The sequence below is a fragment of the Abrus precatorius genome, unplaced genomic scaffold, assembly GCF_003935025.1.
Source record: "Abrus precatorius isolate BTA unplaced genomic scaffold, Abrus_2018 Scaffold9, whole genome shotgun sequence".
Taxonomy (NCBI): domain Eukaryota; kingdom Viridiplantae; phylum Streptophyta; class Magnoliopsida; order Fabales; family Fabaceae; genus Abrus; species Abrus precatorius.
In genome coordinates, this window is record NW_020874439.1 from 8,518,382 (window position 1) to 8,539,526 (window position 21,145).

The 21,145-nt window shown below is 34.6% G+C and overlaps 1 protein-coding gene and 1 non-coding gene across 2 annotated transcripts; one reads left to right on the forward strand and one right to left on the reverse strand.

Moving 5' to 3' along the window:
- Nucleotides 1-3,519: 3,519 nt before the first annotated feature.
- LOC113851687 lies at nt 3,520-3,624 on the reverse strand. Its single transcript, XR_003502258.1, has one exon. It is a non-coding gene; the product is annotated as a small nucleolar RNA R71 (small nucleolar RNA).
- Nucleotides 3,625-17,557: 13,933 nt separating this feature from the next.
- LOC113850740 (GTP cyclohydrolase 1-like) lies at nt 17,558-20,898 on the forward strand. Its single transcript, XM_027481291.1, has 2 exons — nt 17,558-17,768; nt 19,691-20,898. The coding sequence occupies exons 1-2, from the start codon at nt 17,558-17,560 to the stop codon at nt 20,896-20,898; spliced, it is 1,419 nt and encodes a 472-aa protein (XP_027337092.1).
- The last annotated feature ends 247 nt before the right edge of the window (nt 20,899-21,145 follow it).

Below are 21,145 nucleotides of genomic sequence, written 5' to 3' on the forward strand. Positions count from 1 at the left end.
AAATAGGAGTTTGGCCCAGGACAAATTTGCATTTATGTTTAAGAATTTGACCCCAAAGATACTAATCTCCAACGAAGTTTCATTAGAAAAGCCTTATTAAGCAGCTCTAAGTCTTTAAAGCCCAGACCCCTCTCATTTTTAGGTTTGCAAATCTTTTGCCAGCTAATCAAATTACCTTTTTTCCCACTTAGGGAACCCCAAATAAAATTCCTACAAATACTGGTGATTTCATTACAGACAGAAGGGAGAATCAAAGTAGTTTGCATAACATAAGATGGAATACTCATAAGATTGGACTGAGCCAAAGTTACCCTGCTAACAAGGGAAAGAGAATTTATTTTCCACAAGGACAGTTTTTTTCTTGATTTTATCTATGAGAAAAGAAAAATTCCTCCTAGCAGGTTTAGTGTGTAGGATGGAAACACCTAAATAGTTGCCAATCTGGTTGGAAATATTAAAACTTAAGCACTCATAAATGGACTACACTAAGGAAGGGTCAGAATGCTTTGAAAAAATAGAGAAGATTTATTGGTATTAATTTTTAAACCTGAACTAGCACAAAACCCCTCAAGGACATCTCTAATAATCCTAGCCTGGTTAACATCAGATTTTGCAACTAAAATGAGGTCATCGGCATAAAAAAGGTGAGAAATAATGGGACCCTAGGTACCAAACCTGAAAGGGAACCAATCTATACAAAGAACAAAATGCATAGTTGACAATGAAATGCACTGCGAAACAAGGCTAACCAGAGAAGGCTCTAGACCAATAAGTTGAAGAGTTTCATTGACAAAACTCCATCTTAGCTTGTCACAAGCTTTTTCTAAGTTTATCTTAATAACCGTAAAGTTGTTTCTACATCTAATATTATGAAAAGAGTGTATGAGCTCCTGTAGGACTAGAACATTGTCAATTCCCAATAAAACTGGACTGATTAGCAGATATAAGAGTGTGAAGAAACTTTCTTAACCTGTTGGCAATTATTTTAGTAATAATTTTGTAACTAACATTACAAAGAGAGATTGGTCTAAAGTTCTTAATAGAATCAAGGCTATCAATTTTGGGAATAAGGGTGAGTCCAGTTTCATTAACTTCTGAGATTTTAGTAGGGTTGATGAATCCACATTTTACTAAATTTTTATACATCATTTATTACTTTTTATAGAAAAGAATAGACTTGGATAGTGTAAATAAGATGAATATTCTAATTAGGCTAAATAATATAGGTTTCTTAGTTTTTGGTTAATTTACATTAATTTAGATAATTTATTTTACATGTTTTGATCATTTGAATAATGTGGCAGGAATCCCCAAGCTTATTTTGAAGAATTATTGGATTTTGAGGAATTTGAGGTGAAAGTAAATACTTTCAAGATTGATAGTAACCACTACAGCAAGCTACTTCCAGCAAAGGAACCAAAGTGATCACTTTCAAAGGTAAAAGTGACAACTACAGCAACTTAAAATCTACTAAGCCTGCGCGTGGCTACTATGAAAGTTCATAGTAGTCACTCCAGAGCATGCAGAATTGAAGGTGTTGCGCGTAACTACTATCAAAGTTCATAGTAGTCACTCCAGATAGCCCAAAATGAACCAGTGCTGCGCGTGTCTACTATCAAAATTGATAGTGGACCCAACTGATGCTGCGCGTGTCTACTATGAAAGAATGAAAGTAATCACTTTGGAGGGCGCCAACCTTAGTATAAATAGATTTTTGCCAAATTAGAATAGGGGCTCTTACACTTTTCGTACCTTTTCTCTTCTTTACTAAATTAGGACATTTTTCAGAGTTTAGGGCAACCTTGGGTGACAGCCAAGGGTCCAACCTAGAGTTTGCTTTCTCATTTCTCTTACTTTTACATTAATGCCAATGAGTTTTCTGCATTTTCAAACTGTGTTTTTGACCCCCATTTCCATGGAGGGCTAAATTTTTGTGTAATCCTTAGTGAGTTCACTTGGATTCTTGAGTTCCTTGATTTTAATGATAATATAACTTCTTTCTTTTCATGAATTACTTCTTCCTTGCCTCTTGAATTGAATCAATGGTGAATAAGGGGGACATTGCTTAATTAACCCTAATTCATTTTAAGGAGATTCTAAACTAGGGATTGCTTAATCCTAGGTTTAATTCTAAGGTTGCGTAATCTTGGGATGAGGGATTAGAGCCTAACAAATTGCGTAATTTTGTTGGGACCATAAGGATGATTTTCGCTTGTTAAATTAACCTAATTCATGGGAGAGAGGATGAGTGTTAAATCTTGAGCGAAATGAGGATAGAATCTATGTGGATGAACTAAGGCTTGCTGCTTTCTATTGTTTCAATTAATTAAACTTGTTTGCTATCTGCTCCTTATATTGTTTTGAAACCATAAAACCCCCCATTTTAATTGCTTGTTCAATTAATGCCTTCAACATGTTTAATGAAGATTAATAGCCAATGTTCATGGGAGACAATCTAGGGTAACCCTAGTACTACATTAATTTGTTTAAATTTTGATGAGGATTTGCGACAAATCTTTTAAACACAACATTAAAACGCTTCATCAAATTGGCGCCGTTGCCGGGGAACATTGGTGTTGATTTTTCATAAACATGTTATTTGCTTTGTTTTCATTTTCGTTTTCTGCATGTTTAGTGAGTTCTCTTTGAACTTTTGCATTGTGAATACTTTAGTATAGTTGTAGTTTTATGGGTAAGTAGAGATATCTTGCATTTAGGTACAACCAGTTGCTATTTTCTGCATTTTGTGAATTCTGATTTCTGCACTTTAGTTTGCTACACAATTGCCCTGTTTCTGCTGCATAATTCTGCAGAATTTTGCAGGATTTAATCAATAGGACTGTACACTTGTTGTTTCGTTTTCACTGCACATTGTATTTAATTTTTCTGCATAATACTTTCCTGCATAATCTGCACTTTAGTTACCTTATTCATTCAATTTCTTTTCAATTTCCATAGCTAATTCCTAATGAAGGACCAGATCAAATCCAGGAGATTTATATCCTCTAGATACTGAAATTGATAGGACATTCTTTAGGAATCTTAGGAATCTTAGGACAAATGGACAAAAATCTGCACATACTGAGGAACCATCTTCTCAATCTTCCATATATTCTTCTGTGCATTCTTTAAATTTTGAACCTTTAGAAATGGCAGAAAATGACCTGACACTTAAGGAGCTTGCCGCACCGAACGTGACTTACTAGACTTTGTGTATCCAATACCCGGATGTGGATGCCCCATTTGTTCTTAAAACTGACCTAATCCATCTTTTGCCTAAATTTCATGGTCTTGTAGGTGAAGATCTACATAAACACCTCAAGGAATTCCATATTGTTTGCTCTACAATGAGACCACAAGGTGTGCCTGAAGAGCATGTGAAATTGAAGGATTTTTCGTTCTCTCTTATAAATTTGGCTAAAGATTGGTTGTATTATCTTCCACCTGGCTCTATTACAAGTTGGGACACCCTCAAGAGAATGTTCTTGGAAAAAATTTTCCTGCCTCGAGGACTGCCTTAATAAGAAAGGAAATATGTGGTATTAGACAACTGGAGAGGGAAAGTTTGTATGAATATTGGGAGCGTTTCAAGAGACTATGTGCTAGCTGCCCCCATCATAAGATAAGTGACCAGCTGCTAATCCAATACTTCTATGAGGGTTACACCCAATGGATAGGAGCATGATCGATGCAGCTAGCGGGGGAGCCCTAGTCGATAAGACTCCCACAGCCGCTAGAAACCTCATTGAGAATATGGCAGCAAATTCTCAACAGTTTGCTATAAGGCAAAATTCCATCATGTCCAGGAGTGTCAATGAAATTCAAACTTTAGATTCACACAAGCTGGAGAATAAGCTAGATGAGTTGGCTTCTATGGTAAAACAATTGGCATCTATTCAAAAGAATTTTGCTGCATATACACCTCCGCCTCCATCCATTCCAGCCATGCTTTGTGGGATCTGTTCATCTACGGATCACTTCACTGATAGTTGCCCCACAGTACAAGAAACTAAATCTTCGGAAGGTAATCCTCAAGCTTATGCTAATAAATTTCCTTTTCAGCAGCTGTAGCAACAACAAAGCTGGGATTTATCTTCTAATAGATATAATCCCAATTGGAGGAACCATCCTAACTTAAGGTAGGAAGGAAATGCACAACATCAAAGCTCTAGCCAACCAACCAATAACCATTTCCAACCGCATCAAGCTGGACAAAACAAGCCATATCAAGCCCAGCAACATCACCATCCATCATCTTCATCTCAGCAACACCATCAAGCATCCTCTTCACTGGCTCCTGCACCTCAAAAGAGTGAGTCATCCTTGGAAGAACTTATGAAGCAACTCACTATGAGTAATCTCAATTTCCAGCAACAAAGTCAGGCCTTCCAGCAATAGACTCAAGCAAGTATCAAGACCTTGGAGAATCAAATAGGTCAACTTGCTTTGTCCCTGAATCAACTTCAATCTCAAGGTTCAGGCAATCTCCCTGCACAAACTATAACAAATCCAAAGAATGTGAGTGCCATTACCTTGAGATCTGGTAAGGTGATGCAAGAGCCAGAGATGCCTAAGGAGAAGAATCCTAGTTGCACTCTAGCTGCAGAAAATGAAGGAGGAGAGATTAAGAGCCAAGAGCAGCCTACACCTACGTCCACATCATATCAACCAAGAGTGGTAGACAAAGAAGAGAGATCCATTCCTATTTCTTTCCCTCAAAGAATGGGTCAGCCCAGCAAGAAGCAAGAAGAGGTTGACAAAGAAATTCTAGATACCTTCAGAAAGGTTGAAGTCAATATCCCCGTGTTAGATGCTATCAAGCAAATCCCAAAGTACGCCAAATTCCTTAAGGACTTGTGCACTCATAGAAGGCAGCTAAAAGGTAATGAAAGAGTGAACATGGGGAGGAATGTATCAGCGCTTTTTGAGAGGCAGAAAACTTGCATGCCTGAGAAATGCAAAGATCCAGGGACATTTAATATTCCCTACATTATAGGCAACAATAGGATAGATAATGCCATGCTTGATTTAGGTGCATCTATTAATGTTATGCCTTTATCTATCTTCACATCTTTGTCTCTTGGACCATTACAGCCCACATGTGTCATCATCCAGCTAGCAAACAGGAGCACCACTAATCCAACTGGCCTTGTGGAGGATGTTCTAGTAAGAGTGAATGACTTGATCTTTCCTGATGACTTCTGCATCTTGGACATGCAAGAAGAAGAGCCAATAAAAGTAGCTGCACCCATCATCTTGGGGAGGCCATTCTTGAAGACAGCCAGGACCAAGATTGATGTGTATGCTGGGACTCTCACTATGGAGTTTGGAGAGAGTGTAGTCTGCTTCAACATATTGAATGCTATGAAGCACTTATCTGAGGAGCATTTAGTTTTCCACATTGATGTTTTTGATAATTTGATAGATGATAGTTTTGTTGAATTTTTAGGAGACTCTTTCTTTGATTTTTCTGATTGTGCAGATATCGTAGATACTAAAATTTGTGAATATTGTACTAATTCATCTTTGTGTGATACTTATATCTCTGATTTTCTGGATTTAAGTTGTGCAACTTCTGACATTAATGACATTGAAAAGTTAAAAAGGATAGAATGTGGTTCATTGAGTATAGCAAGTATAGTTGAATCTAACCCTTATGATTTAAATGTTACAGAGATCATTTCAAATGAGAGTGTTAAACCACTTCCTTCAGTTGACCAACCTCCCACCTTGGAGCATAAACCCTTGCCTGAGCATCTAAAATACGCTTACTTGGAAGCAGGTGAGAAGCTCCCTGTGATCATATCCACTAAGCTTGATGAGGACTAAAAGGAGCAGCTGCTCGATGTGATTTGGAAGTATAGAAAGGCTATTGGATGGACCTTGGTTGACATCCCTGGAATCATCCCTTCCTTGTGCATGCACCAGATTTTGTTGGAAGAGGGATCCAAGCCAGTAAGAAAGTTGTAGAGGAGGGTAAATTCGATCATTTTGGAAGTGGTGAAGAAGGAGATCACCAAGCTACTCTAGCCAAGCATTATCTACCTGATATCAGATAGCACATGGGTGAGCCCAGTGCAGGTAGTGCCCAAAAAGTCAGGGATTACAGTGGTGAAGACTGAGAAGGATGAGCTCTTGTCCACTAGAGTGCAGAACAACTGGAGAGTCTGCATTGATTATACGAGGCTCAACCAGGCGACTAGGAAAGACCACTTCCTCTACCTTTCATTGATCAGATGCTGGAGCGCCTGGCAGGTAAGTCTCACTACTGTTTCCTAGATGGATTCTCTGGTTATTTTCAAATATGCATAGCTTTTGAGGATCAGGAGAAGACCACTTTTACATGCCCATTCGGTACATTTGCATATAGGAGAATGTCATTCGGGCTTTGCAATGCTCCCGGTACATTTCAAAGATGCATGTTGAGCATATTTTCTGATTTGGTTGAGCATTGTATTGAAGTCTTCATGGATGACTTCACTGTATATGGGTCTTCATTTTCTGCATGCTTAGAAAACTTGGATAGAGTTTTACAAAGATGTAGAGACTAACCTTGTTCTGAACTTTGAGAAATGCCATTTTATGGTTAGGCAGGGGGTAGTCTTAGGACATATAATATTTGAGAAGGGAATTGAGGTAGATCCTGCTAAGCTTAATGTCATTTCACAACTTTCTTACCCCTCTTGTGTGTGAGAGGTGCGTGCATTTCTTGGCCATGCAGGTTTCTACAGGCACTTTATCAAGGATTTTTCCAAGATAGCCCTTCCTCTTTCCAAGTTACTGCAGAAAGATATTGATTTTGAGTTTGGAGCCAAGTGCAAGGAGGCGTTTGATTGCCTAAAGACAGCCTTGACCACAACTCCTTGGTAAGGATCCACATGTCATTTATTATGCATCTAGGACTTTGGATCTTACACAGTGTAACTATACCATAACTGAAAAGGAACTATTGGCCATAGTATTTGCCTTAGATAAATTTAGATCATACTTGTTAGGGTCAAAAGTTGTGGTGTCTACTGATCATTCTACTCTTAAGTTCCTTTTGAAGAAGACAGATTCGAAGCCAAGGCTGATAAGGTGGATGCTTTTACTTCAAGAATTTGATGTGAAGATAAAGGATAGAAGTGGAGCACAAAATTTGGTGGCAGATCATTTGAGCAGGATAGAGGGAGTCCCTGAACTCACTCCTCTAAAAGATGATTCCCCTTATGAGCAACTATTAGAGTTGTGTACTTCAAAGTTGCCTTGGTTTGCTGACATTGTAAATTTTTTAGTTGCAGGAGTTTTTCCAACAGATGCACCAAGGATTAAAAGGGAAAAGATCAAGAATGATGCCAAGCATTACCTCTGGGATGACCCCTATTTGTGGAAGTTTTGTAATGATCAAGTGATTAGGAGGTGCATTCCTGAGGAAGAAGTTGCATCAGTTTTGCATTTCTGCTATGCATCCACTGTAGGAGGCCATCTTGGGTCCCAAAGGACTGCAAGGAAAGTATTGGATGCAGGTTTTTATTGGCCTACAATCTTCAAGGAATCTTGGCAAGTGTGTTTTACATGTGAGAGATGCCAAAGAACTGGAAGGGTGATCACCTTCAAGCATGAAATGCCTCAACAATCCATTTTATACTGTGATGTATTTGACGTTTGGGGTATAGACTTCATGGGTCCTTTCCCTCATTCCTTTGGTTTCGTATATATTTTGCTTGCTGTAGACTATGTCTCTAAGTGGGTAGAGGCTAAGCCCACAAGAACTAATGATTCAAGAGTGGTTGCAGATTTTGTGCGTACTCATTTGTTTTGTAGGTTTGGAGTACCTCAAACTTTGATTAGTGACCAGGGTACCCACTTCTGCAATAGAACCATTGAGACTCTACTGAGAAAGTATGGAGTAGTGCACAAAGTATCTACACCTTATCATCCCCAGACCAATGGGCAGACTGAGCTCTCCAATAGAGAAATTCAGAAGATTTTGGAAAAGATTGTTCATCCAAATAGAAAAGACTGTAGCAAGCATCTTGATGATTCTCTTTGGGCTCATAGAACAGCATACAAGGCTCCTTTGGGAATGTCACCTTATAGAATTGTCTATGGAAAAGCTTGCCACCTGCCAGTGGAAGTAGAACACCGTGCTTATTGGGCAGTGCGAGCCTGCAATATGGACCTAGACAAAGCTGGGGAACAAAGGAAACTACACTTGCAAGAATTAGAAGAACTTCGCCTTGAAGCATATGAAAACTCCATAACTTATAAGGAGAAAACAAAGGCCTTTCATGATGCAAAAATAGCAAGGAAGGAGTTTTTCATAGGTCAAAAGGTTTTGCTATTCAATTCCCGTTTGAAGTTCATGCCTGGAAAACTCAGATCTAGATGGATCGGACCTTTCATTGTGACCACCATTTCTCCCTATGGAGCAGTGGAAGTAAAAAGTGAATCCACAAACAAGGTTTTTAAAGTGAATGGCCATCGCCTAAAGCCTTTCCATGGGAATCCTACACTTGAGGCTAATGTGGAGGAAGCTTTCCTAGAGCAACCTCCAGCTGTTCTTGATTCTTTGGTTATTTTGGAGTGAGAGCTCCATAAAATGTCAAGCTAGTGACGTTAAAGAAGCGCTTTGTGAGAGGCAACTCACAGTTTTTATAACACTTTATAGTTCTGTTTTAATTTCAATAAGCATTCTTTCATTTGAGTTATATTACTAGTCATGTTGCTTATTTCATGCTGCACAAACACTTTGTTCTACACTTGACTCATTATTTGATTAATGATTTGTTCATAATTTTTGTAGAGGAAAAATTGCTTTATTTGGACTCAATTTATGCATATATTCATGGAAGTCCAAGTGGAGAAGGAGGAATAATCATTTCCAGGGCACCAAGCATTCACTTTAGGAAGAATTTTAAGGTTTACCATGAAGGTAATCACTTTCCCCAAGCCATAGTGGTCACTTTCCACCAAGGTATGTGACTTTAATCTCTGTAGTTGTCACTTTCAACTTTCATAATGACCACTTTGAAGGCTTTTAAATTCATTGGTCTACGCATAACTACTATGAAAGTTCATAGTAGCCACGCGCAGCACGCGCAGCACTCTGGGAAAATACACATGAAGGGCGCATCTGTAGTGGTTACTTTGAAAGTTCATAGTAACCACTACAGAACCCATTTTTGAACACTTGACGTGCGTAGTTACTATGAAAGTTCATAGTAACCACACACAACCTTTTTTGAAATACTGAGAAAAGACGCCTCTGTAGTGATTACTATGAAAGTTCATAGTAGCCACGCGCACCCCATTATTGCAAAACCTCTTACACGTGTCTACTATGGTTCTTGAGAGTAACCACGCCCATCATTTTCATATAAATAGGGCCCCTCTCACGTTCATTCTCACTCTATATTTCTGAGAATTTTTTCACTCCCCTTCAAATTTTCTGAGCACCCACTCCCTCAAATTCGATTCCTTGCACTTGAACGTCACTTTCCTGCACTTTTGCACTTGATTTGAACTCCAATCCAAGTAATTTCCTCTTCCTCACTCTCTGCGTTAGGGTTCTTCGTTTTTAAATTGGGGATTTTTTATTAGAACCAATTTTAGTTGAAATTACTGGTTAGAATCAGTTTCTGCAAGGATAATTACATGATTTTAAGTTAGTGGGATGATTAATTTGATTCTGTGTGTACAAATTGACATGATTGAACCCTAGGGTAGCTACTCTCATAATTCGTAGTGATTACTTTGTGTGTAATGCTGAAATTCTACTCTCCCTATGTTTGTTTTAGTCTTGAATGTGATTTTTATGCATTGAAATTCCAATTCTCATGATTAGAAATTGATTTGCATTTTTCCTTTGTGAATTTGAAGTGTTTTTGCTCTGGAGTAGTCACTATCAACATTCATAGTGATCACTCTCTGTGAATACCTTGTGTCTACTCATTTTTTACACTCATTGCTGATCTGAATTGCATTACTATGTACTCACATTTTCACTCACTCCATGTTCTGCATTCTAGAAATTTGAAATGAAATTGGACCCATATTGTTGCACATACTTTTTACCTTAGCTGATTTAGTTGAATTTATCTTGTGCATAGCTGTTTTCTGCATTCCACATGTTGCAGATTGACTTAGAAATTGAGAATTAGTCTGTTTGGATCCAAATGCACTCTGTGTTTAAATTTTACATTCAACTACTATCAAATGAACCTCTTTTGCAGACCATGATTCAATATAGGATATGTGTTTTTTCTGCATTTTAAACAAACAAATTATGGATTCCATTTGAAATTGTTTTTTCTGTCATAGTAGTTACCTGCCAACACATAGTGATCACTTTGAACTGAAAACTATTTCCTTCTACACTGGACCTAATTTGTTGCTTGAATTTGCAAGTGTTTTGTGTCTACATGCTATTTTTATGCTAATAAGCTTCACTGAAAGTGTTCACTTTCATAGTGACCACTTTTATCACTTCAACATTGCAAAAACTTGCATGACTCATTTCATTTCCTCTACATGTGCCTAATTGTCTGTTCTGTCATTGTCAAAGTAATTACTATCAATTAGCAAAGTAGTTACTTTTGTATGCAGAACTACTCTGATTTGCCTCAATTTTCTTTGATTCATGCACACTTGCTGTGAAATTATGCCCACACTATTACCTCTGCATTCTGTCTGCTTTATTGCCAAAGTAACTACTTTCATTCATCATAGTAGCTACTCTCTTCTGCAACTGTGTTGTAATTTGCTTGAATTTTCTCTCTTTCATTTCCAAATGGTGTGAAATTCTATGTGCAAATTAATGGCAAACACTCCTAGGAAGAACACACTAGGGCCAAGAGAGCCAAGACAGCTGTTGCTTCTTCCTCCAAGCCTCAGCCTGCCTATGATCCCAGATTTAGGTCCCTGGCTCACGAGAATTTCTTCAAAGCAAATATTCTCAGGCGACACATTGTGTAGGACAGGAATTTTGACCTGCAAAAAGGGACCTACCCCCAATTTGAGCAGGAAATCCAGAAGAGGGGGTGGGATTTGTTCACCACATGTGCTGGGCATAGGTGGAAGGACATCACCCAAGAGTTTTATGCCAATGCCTTCAGGGTTAAGGGAGATGATTTCCCCTACAGACACTCCATGATCATAGGCAAGGTGATAGACTTCAACCCTGCCAACATCCAGAGGATCCTCAACATTCCTCTTCCTGAGAAGAGGCCTGGACAGCTGGACTACACTACTTTCAGCTACTTGGAGGAGAAGGACTACAAGCTAATCCTCCAAGAGATATGTAAGGCTGGAGAGAACTGAGAATTTGACATGAAGCTCCAGCCCAAGAATTTGACTACAAAACACCTCCTCTCACCTGCCAAGGTTTGAAGCATCTTCATCCTGAGCTCCTTCATGCCAGTAATGCATTCATCTACCCTAGCAGTGAAGAGAACAGAGCTAGTTTATGCTATCATGATAGGGATGCCCATCCATGTTGGCGATGTTATTAGCAATGCCATCATGGAGATCCTAGCTAGGAAGAAGGATTCTATGGGTTTTCCTTCTATCATCACTATGCTCTACTAAGACGCTGGAGTTGATTTTGGAGAATATCAGCAGAAAATCAGAGCAGCTCCTTGCATCACCACATCTATTGTGAAGGAGCTGTTCAAGGCTAAGAAGAGCCCAGCCCCAGAGGCACCTCCCCAAGCTGCAGGAAAGAAAGGCTTCCCTTCCAACATGAAAGACCAGTTGAAAGAAATAGCTCTACGACAAGATGCCATACATGCTGGTCAAAAGGCTGCTCTGACCCTTACAGAGACTATGTTGCTCAACATAGGGAAGAAGGTGGGGATGACTGCAGAAAAAATTTACTATGCCCCCACTTTTTCAGCCCCTTATCTCAGAGCAGCTGTTCAGAATGATCTTCCGCCTTTCACACCTACAGCAGAAGAGGAGGAGGAAGAGGTAGATAGCAGCTCAGAGGGGGAGCAAGTATTAGACCCAGTTGCAGTAGCAGAGGAAAAGGATGATGAAGACACTGACACTGACGCAGCTGATGATGACCTCTCCTCCAGCTCTGATGAGGATGCAATTTAGCTTTAAATTTCTATTTATGTTATTTATTTACCCTTCCATTTCATTGAACATATTTTTTCTGCTAATTTCCCTGTAATTTTTACACTTTTTTATTTATTTTCCCTGCTTTTAATTTTCCTTTATTGCTTCTACTCTGAACAGCAAGTTAACTCTTTATGCTAGATATATATATTATCTGAGTTTGAGTTTATTTTGCTTCTTCTGGTGCTGAATCTATTGTCTCTTTGTGCAGAGAATGCCCTTAGTTCCATCAAGAGGAGCATCATTTTTTTCCCATGAGTTGAGGCACTATCATTCATGAAAGGGGGGGTGAAGTTCTTTGCCTCTATTTCATATACTCTTAACCTCATTTTTTTCCTGCACAATTATACATCAAAATACAAAAATAATTCTTTGTTCTTTTTCTTTTTCATTGAATCTAATTTTGTAATTCCAATTATAGACTCTTATTGCTATTTTCATTCAATTCATGAACACATTCTACTTTTGTAAATAATTCTCTCTCCATGCCATGCTGAATATCTTTTCTTGCAAGGTGAATTATCCTCACACGATGTTAAGTAGTTATCACCATTTTTACCATGGTAGAGAATTGAGCCCCTAATTTCCTTTCTGTGTGTATATTCTATGTAATTTTGCATCTATCCTCTAAAACTTGCCCTGCTTCTTAGTTGAATATGCATTATGCAATTTTTTTTATCTAGATGATTGAGGCCTCCTTTACACACACCCACTCACCATTGCCCACCCTTGTACCTTATTGTATTACATTCCCTTCTTTTGTCAAACTTAGTCTGCCAAAACATTTTTTTTTCTTCCATCAAGAACGTATTTCTTTTGAGTAACATCAAGAGTAAATGCAAACACTAAGTTTGGGGTGTTGATTTTGACTGTAGTTGCTTGAGGACAAGCAAACTCTCAAGTTTGGGGTGGTGGACATCATACATGTAAAAAAAAATTTGCTTAAATTTGAAGAAAAAGAGTGGTTGCCAAAGTCCAAGAAATCATAAAAGAAAGAATGAAAAATGAAGGAAAATAAAATGAAGCAAGGTCCAAGCGATTGAAGAGATCTTCACATAATGAAAAAATGATGAAAAACAAGGTGAAAGAATGTTTGAACCTCTTAGGCTATCTCAGTTGATGCATTTCATTCTAATTGGTTGTATTCACTCACTCAAAAGGATTCCCTTATCTTGAAAACCCACTTGAGCTTTTGACCCTCCTTGATCAAATTGAACCTTACTTATTCCTATTTGTGACCAACCAAGTCCTTTTGATAGGTAAATCATTGTATTAAGGCAAAGGAGGGCAACCTTGGGTGACAGCCAAGGGTCCAACCTAGAGTTTGGTTTCTCATTTTTCTTACTTTTACATTAATGCCAAGGAGTTTTTTGCATTTTCAAACTATGTTTTTTACCCCCATTTCCATGGAGGGCTAAATTTTTGTGTAATCCTTAGTGAGTTCACATGGATTCTTGAGTTCCTTGATTTTAATGATAATTATAACTCCTTTCTTTTCATGCATTACTTCTTCCTTGCCTCTTGAATTGAATTAATGGTGAATAAGGGGGACATTGCCTAATTAACCCTAATTCGTTTTAAGAAGATTCTAAACTAGGGATTGCTTAATCCTAGGTTTAATTCTAAGGTTGCGTAATCTTGGGATGAGGGATTAGAGCCTAACAAATTGTGTAATTTTGTTGGGACCATAAAGTTGATTTTCGCTTGTTAAATTAACCTAATTAATGGGAGAGAGGATGAGTGTTAAATCTTGAGTGGAATGAGGATAGAATCTATGTGGATGAACTAAGGATTGTTGCTTTCTATTGTTTGAATTAATTAAACTTGTTTGCTTGCTGCTCCTTATATTATTTTGAAACTATAAAACCCCCCATTTTAATTGCTTGTTCAATTAATGCCTTCAACATGTTTAATGAAGATTAATAGCCAATGTTCATGGGAGACAATCTAGGGTAACTCTAGTACTACATTAATTTGTTTAAATTTTGATGAGAATTTGCGACAAATCTTTTAATCACAACATAAAAATGCTTCATCAAGGGTCACTAAAAATTTCTAAAACAAACTTAAAAATAAAGGAAGCTAAAAAGTCCTATTGGTTCTTGTTGTAATTAGAGATAAATTATAATATTCTTCTACACAATAAAAATTTTATTTTTAGTATTTCTCGATTCTATTTTAATTATAAATATTTATTTTATATATTTTGATAACTAACAATTGACTGCTTGAAAATCAATAAAAAGTAATTGATTGCCATCATATATTTGTGTAGTAATTTGTTCTTTACCAAACTTTAAAACTATGAATGTTGTCAAGTTACTAAAGGCCTATAAAGGAAAGATACCATGAGATTTATGACTTTGTTTGAATGTTTAGAAAGAGAAAAAAGAAGAATTTGAAGAATAAAGGAAGAGAGAAAAAAATATTTTAATTTTAAATATTTAAAATTTATAAAAGTTTGTTAATTTAAAAAGAACTCAAAGAATTGAATTTAGGAAAGACTTCAAAAATTTAAGAAAAAAAGAGCATTAACCCTTCTCCCTATTTTTTTCTTAACTTCAAAACAAAAGTTAATTATAAATAAATTTTTCATTCTCCTTCCATCCCATTTTTAAGAAAATATCTAAACAAACACTAAAGGAAATATTTTGTAGAGCAAACAAAAGAGCATTAATAGCAACTTGACAAGAAAAAATCTAGCAAAGATCCGTGGGCTTGCAGCAACGTCACATTGATTTGGTGATTGATGATCCATTACCTTGCCGAACAAAAAACAAAAAATCATCTCACAAAATACTCACTTATGAAGTAGAGTGTTTTAGGAGCTAGTGAACAATATAATACATTATCACCAAATTTGATAAAAGATTCTGTTAATTAATTATTCGGTATCGCATTGGCTTTATTATAGATATTTTAAGGCTATAAAAGGTGCGTTGAGAAGAATTTATAAAAAAAATTACAATAATTTATAACATAATTATATAGTTTATTAAAATAGATATTTTTAGTTAAGTTACTATTAGTAGACAACCTAGGTATTGATATTCTATCATGAACAGGCTGTACTTTTCGAAGTACAGGAACTTTTGCAGGCAACTTGCTCAAATATATTTGGGATTGAATAATTTATTATTTGCAATTTGAATGAGTTGCCAAATCCTCAATTGACGCCACCTCTTTATTATTGTTTTCAGAAATATTTTTTGTGCATCATATCAAGAAAATTGCAGCTTTCCGTGCTCGTTTAAAAATAAATTTTCAAAGTCACCCTTAATTATTCAATATAGTGTTTTAGAAAAATTATAAAAATGTAATTTTTAAAAAAATTTATCATAGACAATGTTTTAATATTTTTTTAAAATTATCACTAAAATTTTTTATTTTTAAATTTTTTATTTTTTTAAAAAAATAATCTTTGATGAGTTTTGACTTTTTATATTTTTAATATATTTTAAAAAACACTATTAACGAATTTTAAAATTTTATAACTTTTCATTGTTCTATAAAACTTACATTAAAAACTGTCATTAATGATTTTTCAAAAAAAAAATTCATATTTTTATAGATATATAATTTCTAAATTATATATATATATATAAAACTCCAACACGTTAATCCTTAATAATGTAAAAATATTGCTTTAGCTTCTAGATCGCAGACTCTGATACGTTTCCTATTTTAGAATTATATAAAACAATAAAAATATTAAGTAACTTACAAAATAAGTCACTTCACACAATATTAAACCCTAAACCCTAAACTGAGATTAAATATTTAAAATTAAATTTTTATTAAAAAATATTTATTATATTTTTATTATTTTAATATCATAAATATGTTTTGAATATATTTTTTTAACTTTTTATTGCTTAAATTTAATTTTAAAACTAAAGTAATAAAATATTTAATTCTTAACAATATATACATTAGTCACGAAATTGTCTATTTAATTATAGAAATTAAAATAAGATTTCTACGTTCCAAAAGATTGGGGTGTCTGCCGTCATGCTCCTTAAGTACCAATTTAAGACTTTAATTACCAATGACTGTCTATTTCTTTTTTATGAATTTGTCTAAATTACTTTGCAGGATAATTAACATTATCCTAGCTAGATTAATATAATTTATTATTTTCATTAGTACACTAAGATAAAATTATTATTTTATATTAAACAATCTATAAAAACCATTTTCAGTACATCATAACCATGTGTTTAAGTTGAAGCATCCAATGGAGAAAGGAGCTCCTTTTTTACTCAAAATGAAGCAACGCTGCAGTTGCATGCACATGCAACATTAATGCTAAGTCTTTTAAATTAGCACTTCTCCGGTTACATTTAAGGTATAAGTCTTTGTTTATTTATCTTGGAGGGGCAAAGTTTAGATCTATATTTTTAACATGACCAACTTAAGGAGTTATATATAATAAATTTTTATTAAATTTTATAGAATCTAATACCATTTAATGTATAAATACTATTAAATATAATTCTCAACAAAAAGTTGTTAAATGTATCTTTTTATCATATGAAATCTAGTATAGAATAAAAAATTTAAATAAATATATTTGAGATTTTCCTATAAATTGAGCTAAATTAACCACGAAACATATAAATCTAATAGGTACATATTAATTTTAACTTAACTTTTCAAAATTGAGTTTCAATAAAAGTAATTCTATTAAATATTCAGAAAAAAAAAAAAACTTTGCAACAGTCCTATCTGACTTAAACAAGATTGTCACTTCTAGTTTAGACCAAAAGTTAAACTTGATTAGTTAATTAATCTCTAAGATAAGATATAAGGAATTAAGTGGATCAAATCAATTTTTTTTCTTCCAATTGTTATTAAATTAACAAGTTTACATATACTTTATGTTTTTTTAAATTGATATCTTGCATGATTATTGTAAATGTTAATATAGAGAAAAAAATATTTATATCACATAACCATTAGTTATTGATAGTATTTATATGAACGATTGGTAATTATAAAATCAAATTTAGAGTTAAGTGAAAGAATAATATAAAATATTGAATGAGTAAATTTATATACTCTAAGTTACTCTCCTATAAGTTAAAATAAGAACTGTTTTACTTTACTTGCTCTTTATTTTATTGATAATTGATTTTTTTAATTTTTGTTCTTATTTTCTCATCTTTAAATTTAAATAATTAAAATGAGAAATTCTTAATAATTAAAACTAATTCTTGTGTTACGATATTTTAAAAACTTATTTTAAATTTTTTTATTACTTTTTAACATGTGTAGCTGCCCCAGAGCAGCCACCAACACCCTGGATAGCACGGCACCACCATGCACCTTATATATGTTTATATAAACAAGCAAGCTTCATAAAACGAAGATAGGGAAAACAAGGTGCTATATATGCATTATTATTTTATGTTGTTATCATTCTTGTGAGAGTTGATATTCCAGTGTTCTTTCAATGGGGTTTTTGGGTCAGAGTCATTTAAATTTTGAGATTGAAAATGGAGTAAATAAGGGTTGCGAAAAGGGTTTTGAGCAAGAAACAAATAAAGCTTCCATTGAGTATGCTGTCAAAGTCCTGTTACTGGGTCTAGGGGAAGATATCAACAGGGAAGGCATTAGAAAGACACCACTTCGTGTTGCCAAGGCCCTTTGTGAAGGAACCATAGGTGATTACCCTCCCCCCTCACTTTATGATTAGTCATAAAGTTTAAATCGTGGAAGTAAATTATATTAATCCTATATAGTATTATTGATGTTTTTGTTGTGAGAAATCTGTGAAGATTTTTAGCACATAAACATCATAGTTATTTTAAATCTTCTGAAATATCTGAAGTTTCAATCAAATAGTTGCATTATGCTTTTCATCGCTATAGATTTGTTCTTTTATGTCCTAAGTTACTCCAAGTTAATGCATTTATCTCTTTCGAGAGATGGTACGTTGGAGATATGGTATATTTTAGAGAATGAAATAAAGTTATTGATAAGGTGTCATCTAACAAATAAAAATAAGAATAAAAAATTCCTACTTTAATTTTTAAGACTGTATATCTCAACCATTATATTCTCTAACTTTACTATATTAATATCTACATTTGAAAATATATTTTATATTTGTCTTTAACGTTAGTAAAAAAGAAAAAAAAGACTATTAGCAAAAAAAAGAAGAAAAAAGAAAAAAAGACTTGTATAAATGATATTATTTTGCACAGTTATATTAAAAATTAAAATTTTAATAAAGTGGGAGATTAAAATTATGAGCTCATATAATCTCAAAGGCTAAAGTGGGAAATTAATTTATTTAAAATATTACAAGGGTTAGATTTTGACAGTTAATTTCACAGTCTCTACGTACTTTTTCTAATATAAAATTAAATTTTAGTACAAGATAGAATGAGTGTGTAACTTAAACTTAAATTTCGAAGAGTACATGGTGACAAATTTAATAATCTTCAACCATTTTGGGATGGGAGCTTATGGGCTCTCGCTTTTGTAGCTGTCTACTGAATGAACATACCAGACATTAAAATAAAATAATTGTGATAAAATATTAATTAATTCTTTAATTATGTGAAATTTTATTACTTATTATTTTATAAAATGTCAAATTTATTAATTAAATTAATTATTTTTAATTTTATTAAAATAATTATTGAAAATAATAATTTACTAAAGTTGACTTTGCCTTCATTAATTTTATCTAGGTTAATATACTCATTGACCTATTTATTTGGTCTCTTTATGTTAATAGGTCTATTGACCTATTTATCCTAGTAGGGCTGCTAACTTATTTGGATTGATATGTTTATGGACATGTTTCTAGGGTGTAACCTAAAATAGAAGATCGGGATCCACTCATGTTTGCACGCGAACACGAGGGTCATATTACTGTGTTTTTGCATTTTTGTTTAAGCGAAAAATAATTCGCTTAAACAAAAATACAAAAACACGGAACATGACCCTCATGTAACAGGAGGGGATCTTTTTCCTAAAATAGACTCTTAATAGGTTTTTTATCACATCAAACTTTTAAATAAGACAAATCTAAATATAGGAATGCATGTGATAGTAAAAGGAAGTTTTCATTCAAGGATACGCCAAACATTTTAAAATGGCTTCTATACCAATTAATTAATGTTAGAGTTAATTTCTAGTTTTGTTTTTTCTTTTGGTCGGGGAGAATAAAGGTTTTGGTACTAGATTGTTTTTTTTTTTTTTCTTCAAGTAGATAATCACCTAAGAATCATGTTCGTCTTTCTCGCGCTACCACCTTATCTGACTATAATTTTACCATTTATTAATATAATTGTGAATGTCAAAATTTATTAACAAAATATTAATTAAATCCTTCAAATTAGTGTTAGTCAACTTGATATTTTTTATTATAAAAATACAATTTTTAACTTTAAGTATCGTCAATTTAATTTAATTTAGTCTCTATAAAATTAATATTACTAATTAAATTAATTTCTAGTATCATGAAAGAAAAATTGATCAACTCCCGAATGTTGTCTTATTTTATGAAATAAGAATTCACATTATCTTGAAAGATGTAGTCACCCATCTTGAGAAGAAGGATCTTTTTTCTCAGGTTACAAGCAAAATGCGAAGGACATAGTGCAAGGTGCATTATTCCCAGAAGCTGGTCTAGACATTAGTACTGTTGGTCATGCAGGAGGAGCAGGTGGACTTGTTATTGTGAGAGATCTTGACTTTTATTCCTATTGTGAGTCTTGCATGCTGCCATTCCAAGTGAAGTGTCATGTGGGTTATGTTCCTTCTGGCCAAAGAGTTTTGGGTTTAAGCAAGCTCTCTCGTGTGGCTGAAGTATTTGCAAAGAGACTCCAAGAGCCTCAACGTCTTGCAAATGAGGTGTGTTTTGCTTTGCATCAAGGTATACAACCACAAGGGGTTGCTATCATACTTCAGTGTTCACACATCCACTTTCCAGATACAGAATCAAGCATTCTTGACTCAAGCCATAAAGGATGGGTGGAGACACTTGTTTCTTCAGGGTCTGGTGTTTTTGAAAACAAAGATTCAGACATGTGGGGTGATTTCTTTGGCCTTCTTAAGTTTAGAGGTATTGATAAGAATGAAGTTTATTTTAAGGGTGGCTCATTAGACCAATGTTGGTGTCCTTCTTTGTCTTGTCTTTCATCTAAGGTGGATTCATCAAAGATTGGAGGACTTGACCCTATTATGGTCACTGCTGTATCTTCAATTCTTGAATCTTTAGGTGAAAATCCTACAAGGGAGGAGCTAGTGGGGACTCCTAGTAGATTTGTGAAATGGTTGATGAACTTTCAATGGAGTAGCATTGATAAGAAGCTCAATGGTTCAATTTGGGGTGGGGTGGATTATTCTCTGAAGACTAATGGGGAGCTAGGCTTGAACGATAAAGAAGTATACTCAGAGGTGAACTTGCCTTTTTGGTCACAATGTGAGCATCATTTACTTCCATTTCATGGGGTTGTTCACATAGGATACTTCATTTCAAAAGGGTTTGATCCCATTAGAAAATCACTTTTACAGTCTATAGTACATTTTTATGGTTTTAAGCTACAAGTTCAGGAAAGGCTCACAAGGCAAATAGCAGAAACCATTTCACCATTATTAGGTGGGAATGTGATAGTAGTGGCAGAGGCAAGCCACACATGTATGATTTCTAGGGGAATTCAGAAGTTTGGAAGTAATACAGCTACTACTGCTGTATTAGGACGCTTTTCAACTGATCTTGATGCAAAGGCCAAGTTCTTGGAGAGTATTCCAAGTGTTTCATCTCTTGAAGGGCCATGATTGGACCTCTTTTCAGTCATTTTCATCTTGCATTGGAAGGATTTTTTAGTTGTCCCATTTTCACTTTTCAGTCATTTTCTGCACATTTTAATGTTTCACGTACAACTAGCATTGTTGTCCAAAGTCTTTTCTTTTTCCCCTTGATCTTGGACTCTTGATGTCTCAAGTTTCGATGAATCATGATTTATTTGAGTTAAACTATTATTTTTTAGGTTTAATTTGAAAAATTAATTTATAATTTCTTATC

Bases quoted from the DNA above. Each gene is read 5' to 3' on its own strand.
- LOC113850740 (XM_027481291.1), top strand. From the start codon at position 17,558: ATGGGGTTTTTGGGTCAGAGTCATTTAAATTTTGAGATTGAAAATGGA. The intron at 17,769-19,690 runs GTGATTACCCTC...CTTTTTTCTCAG, and splicing joins CCTTTGTGAAGGAACCATAG to GTTACAAGCAAAATGCGAAG.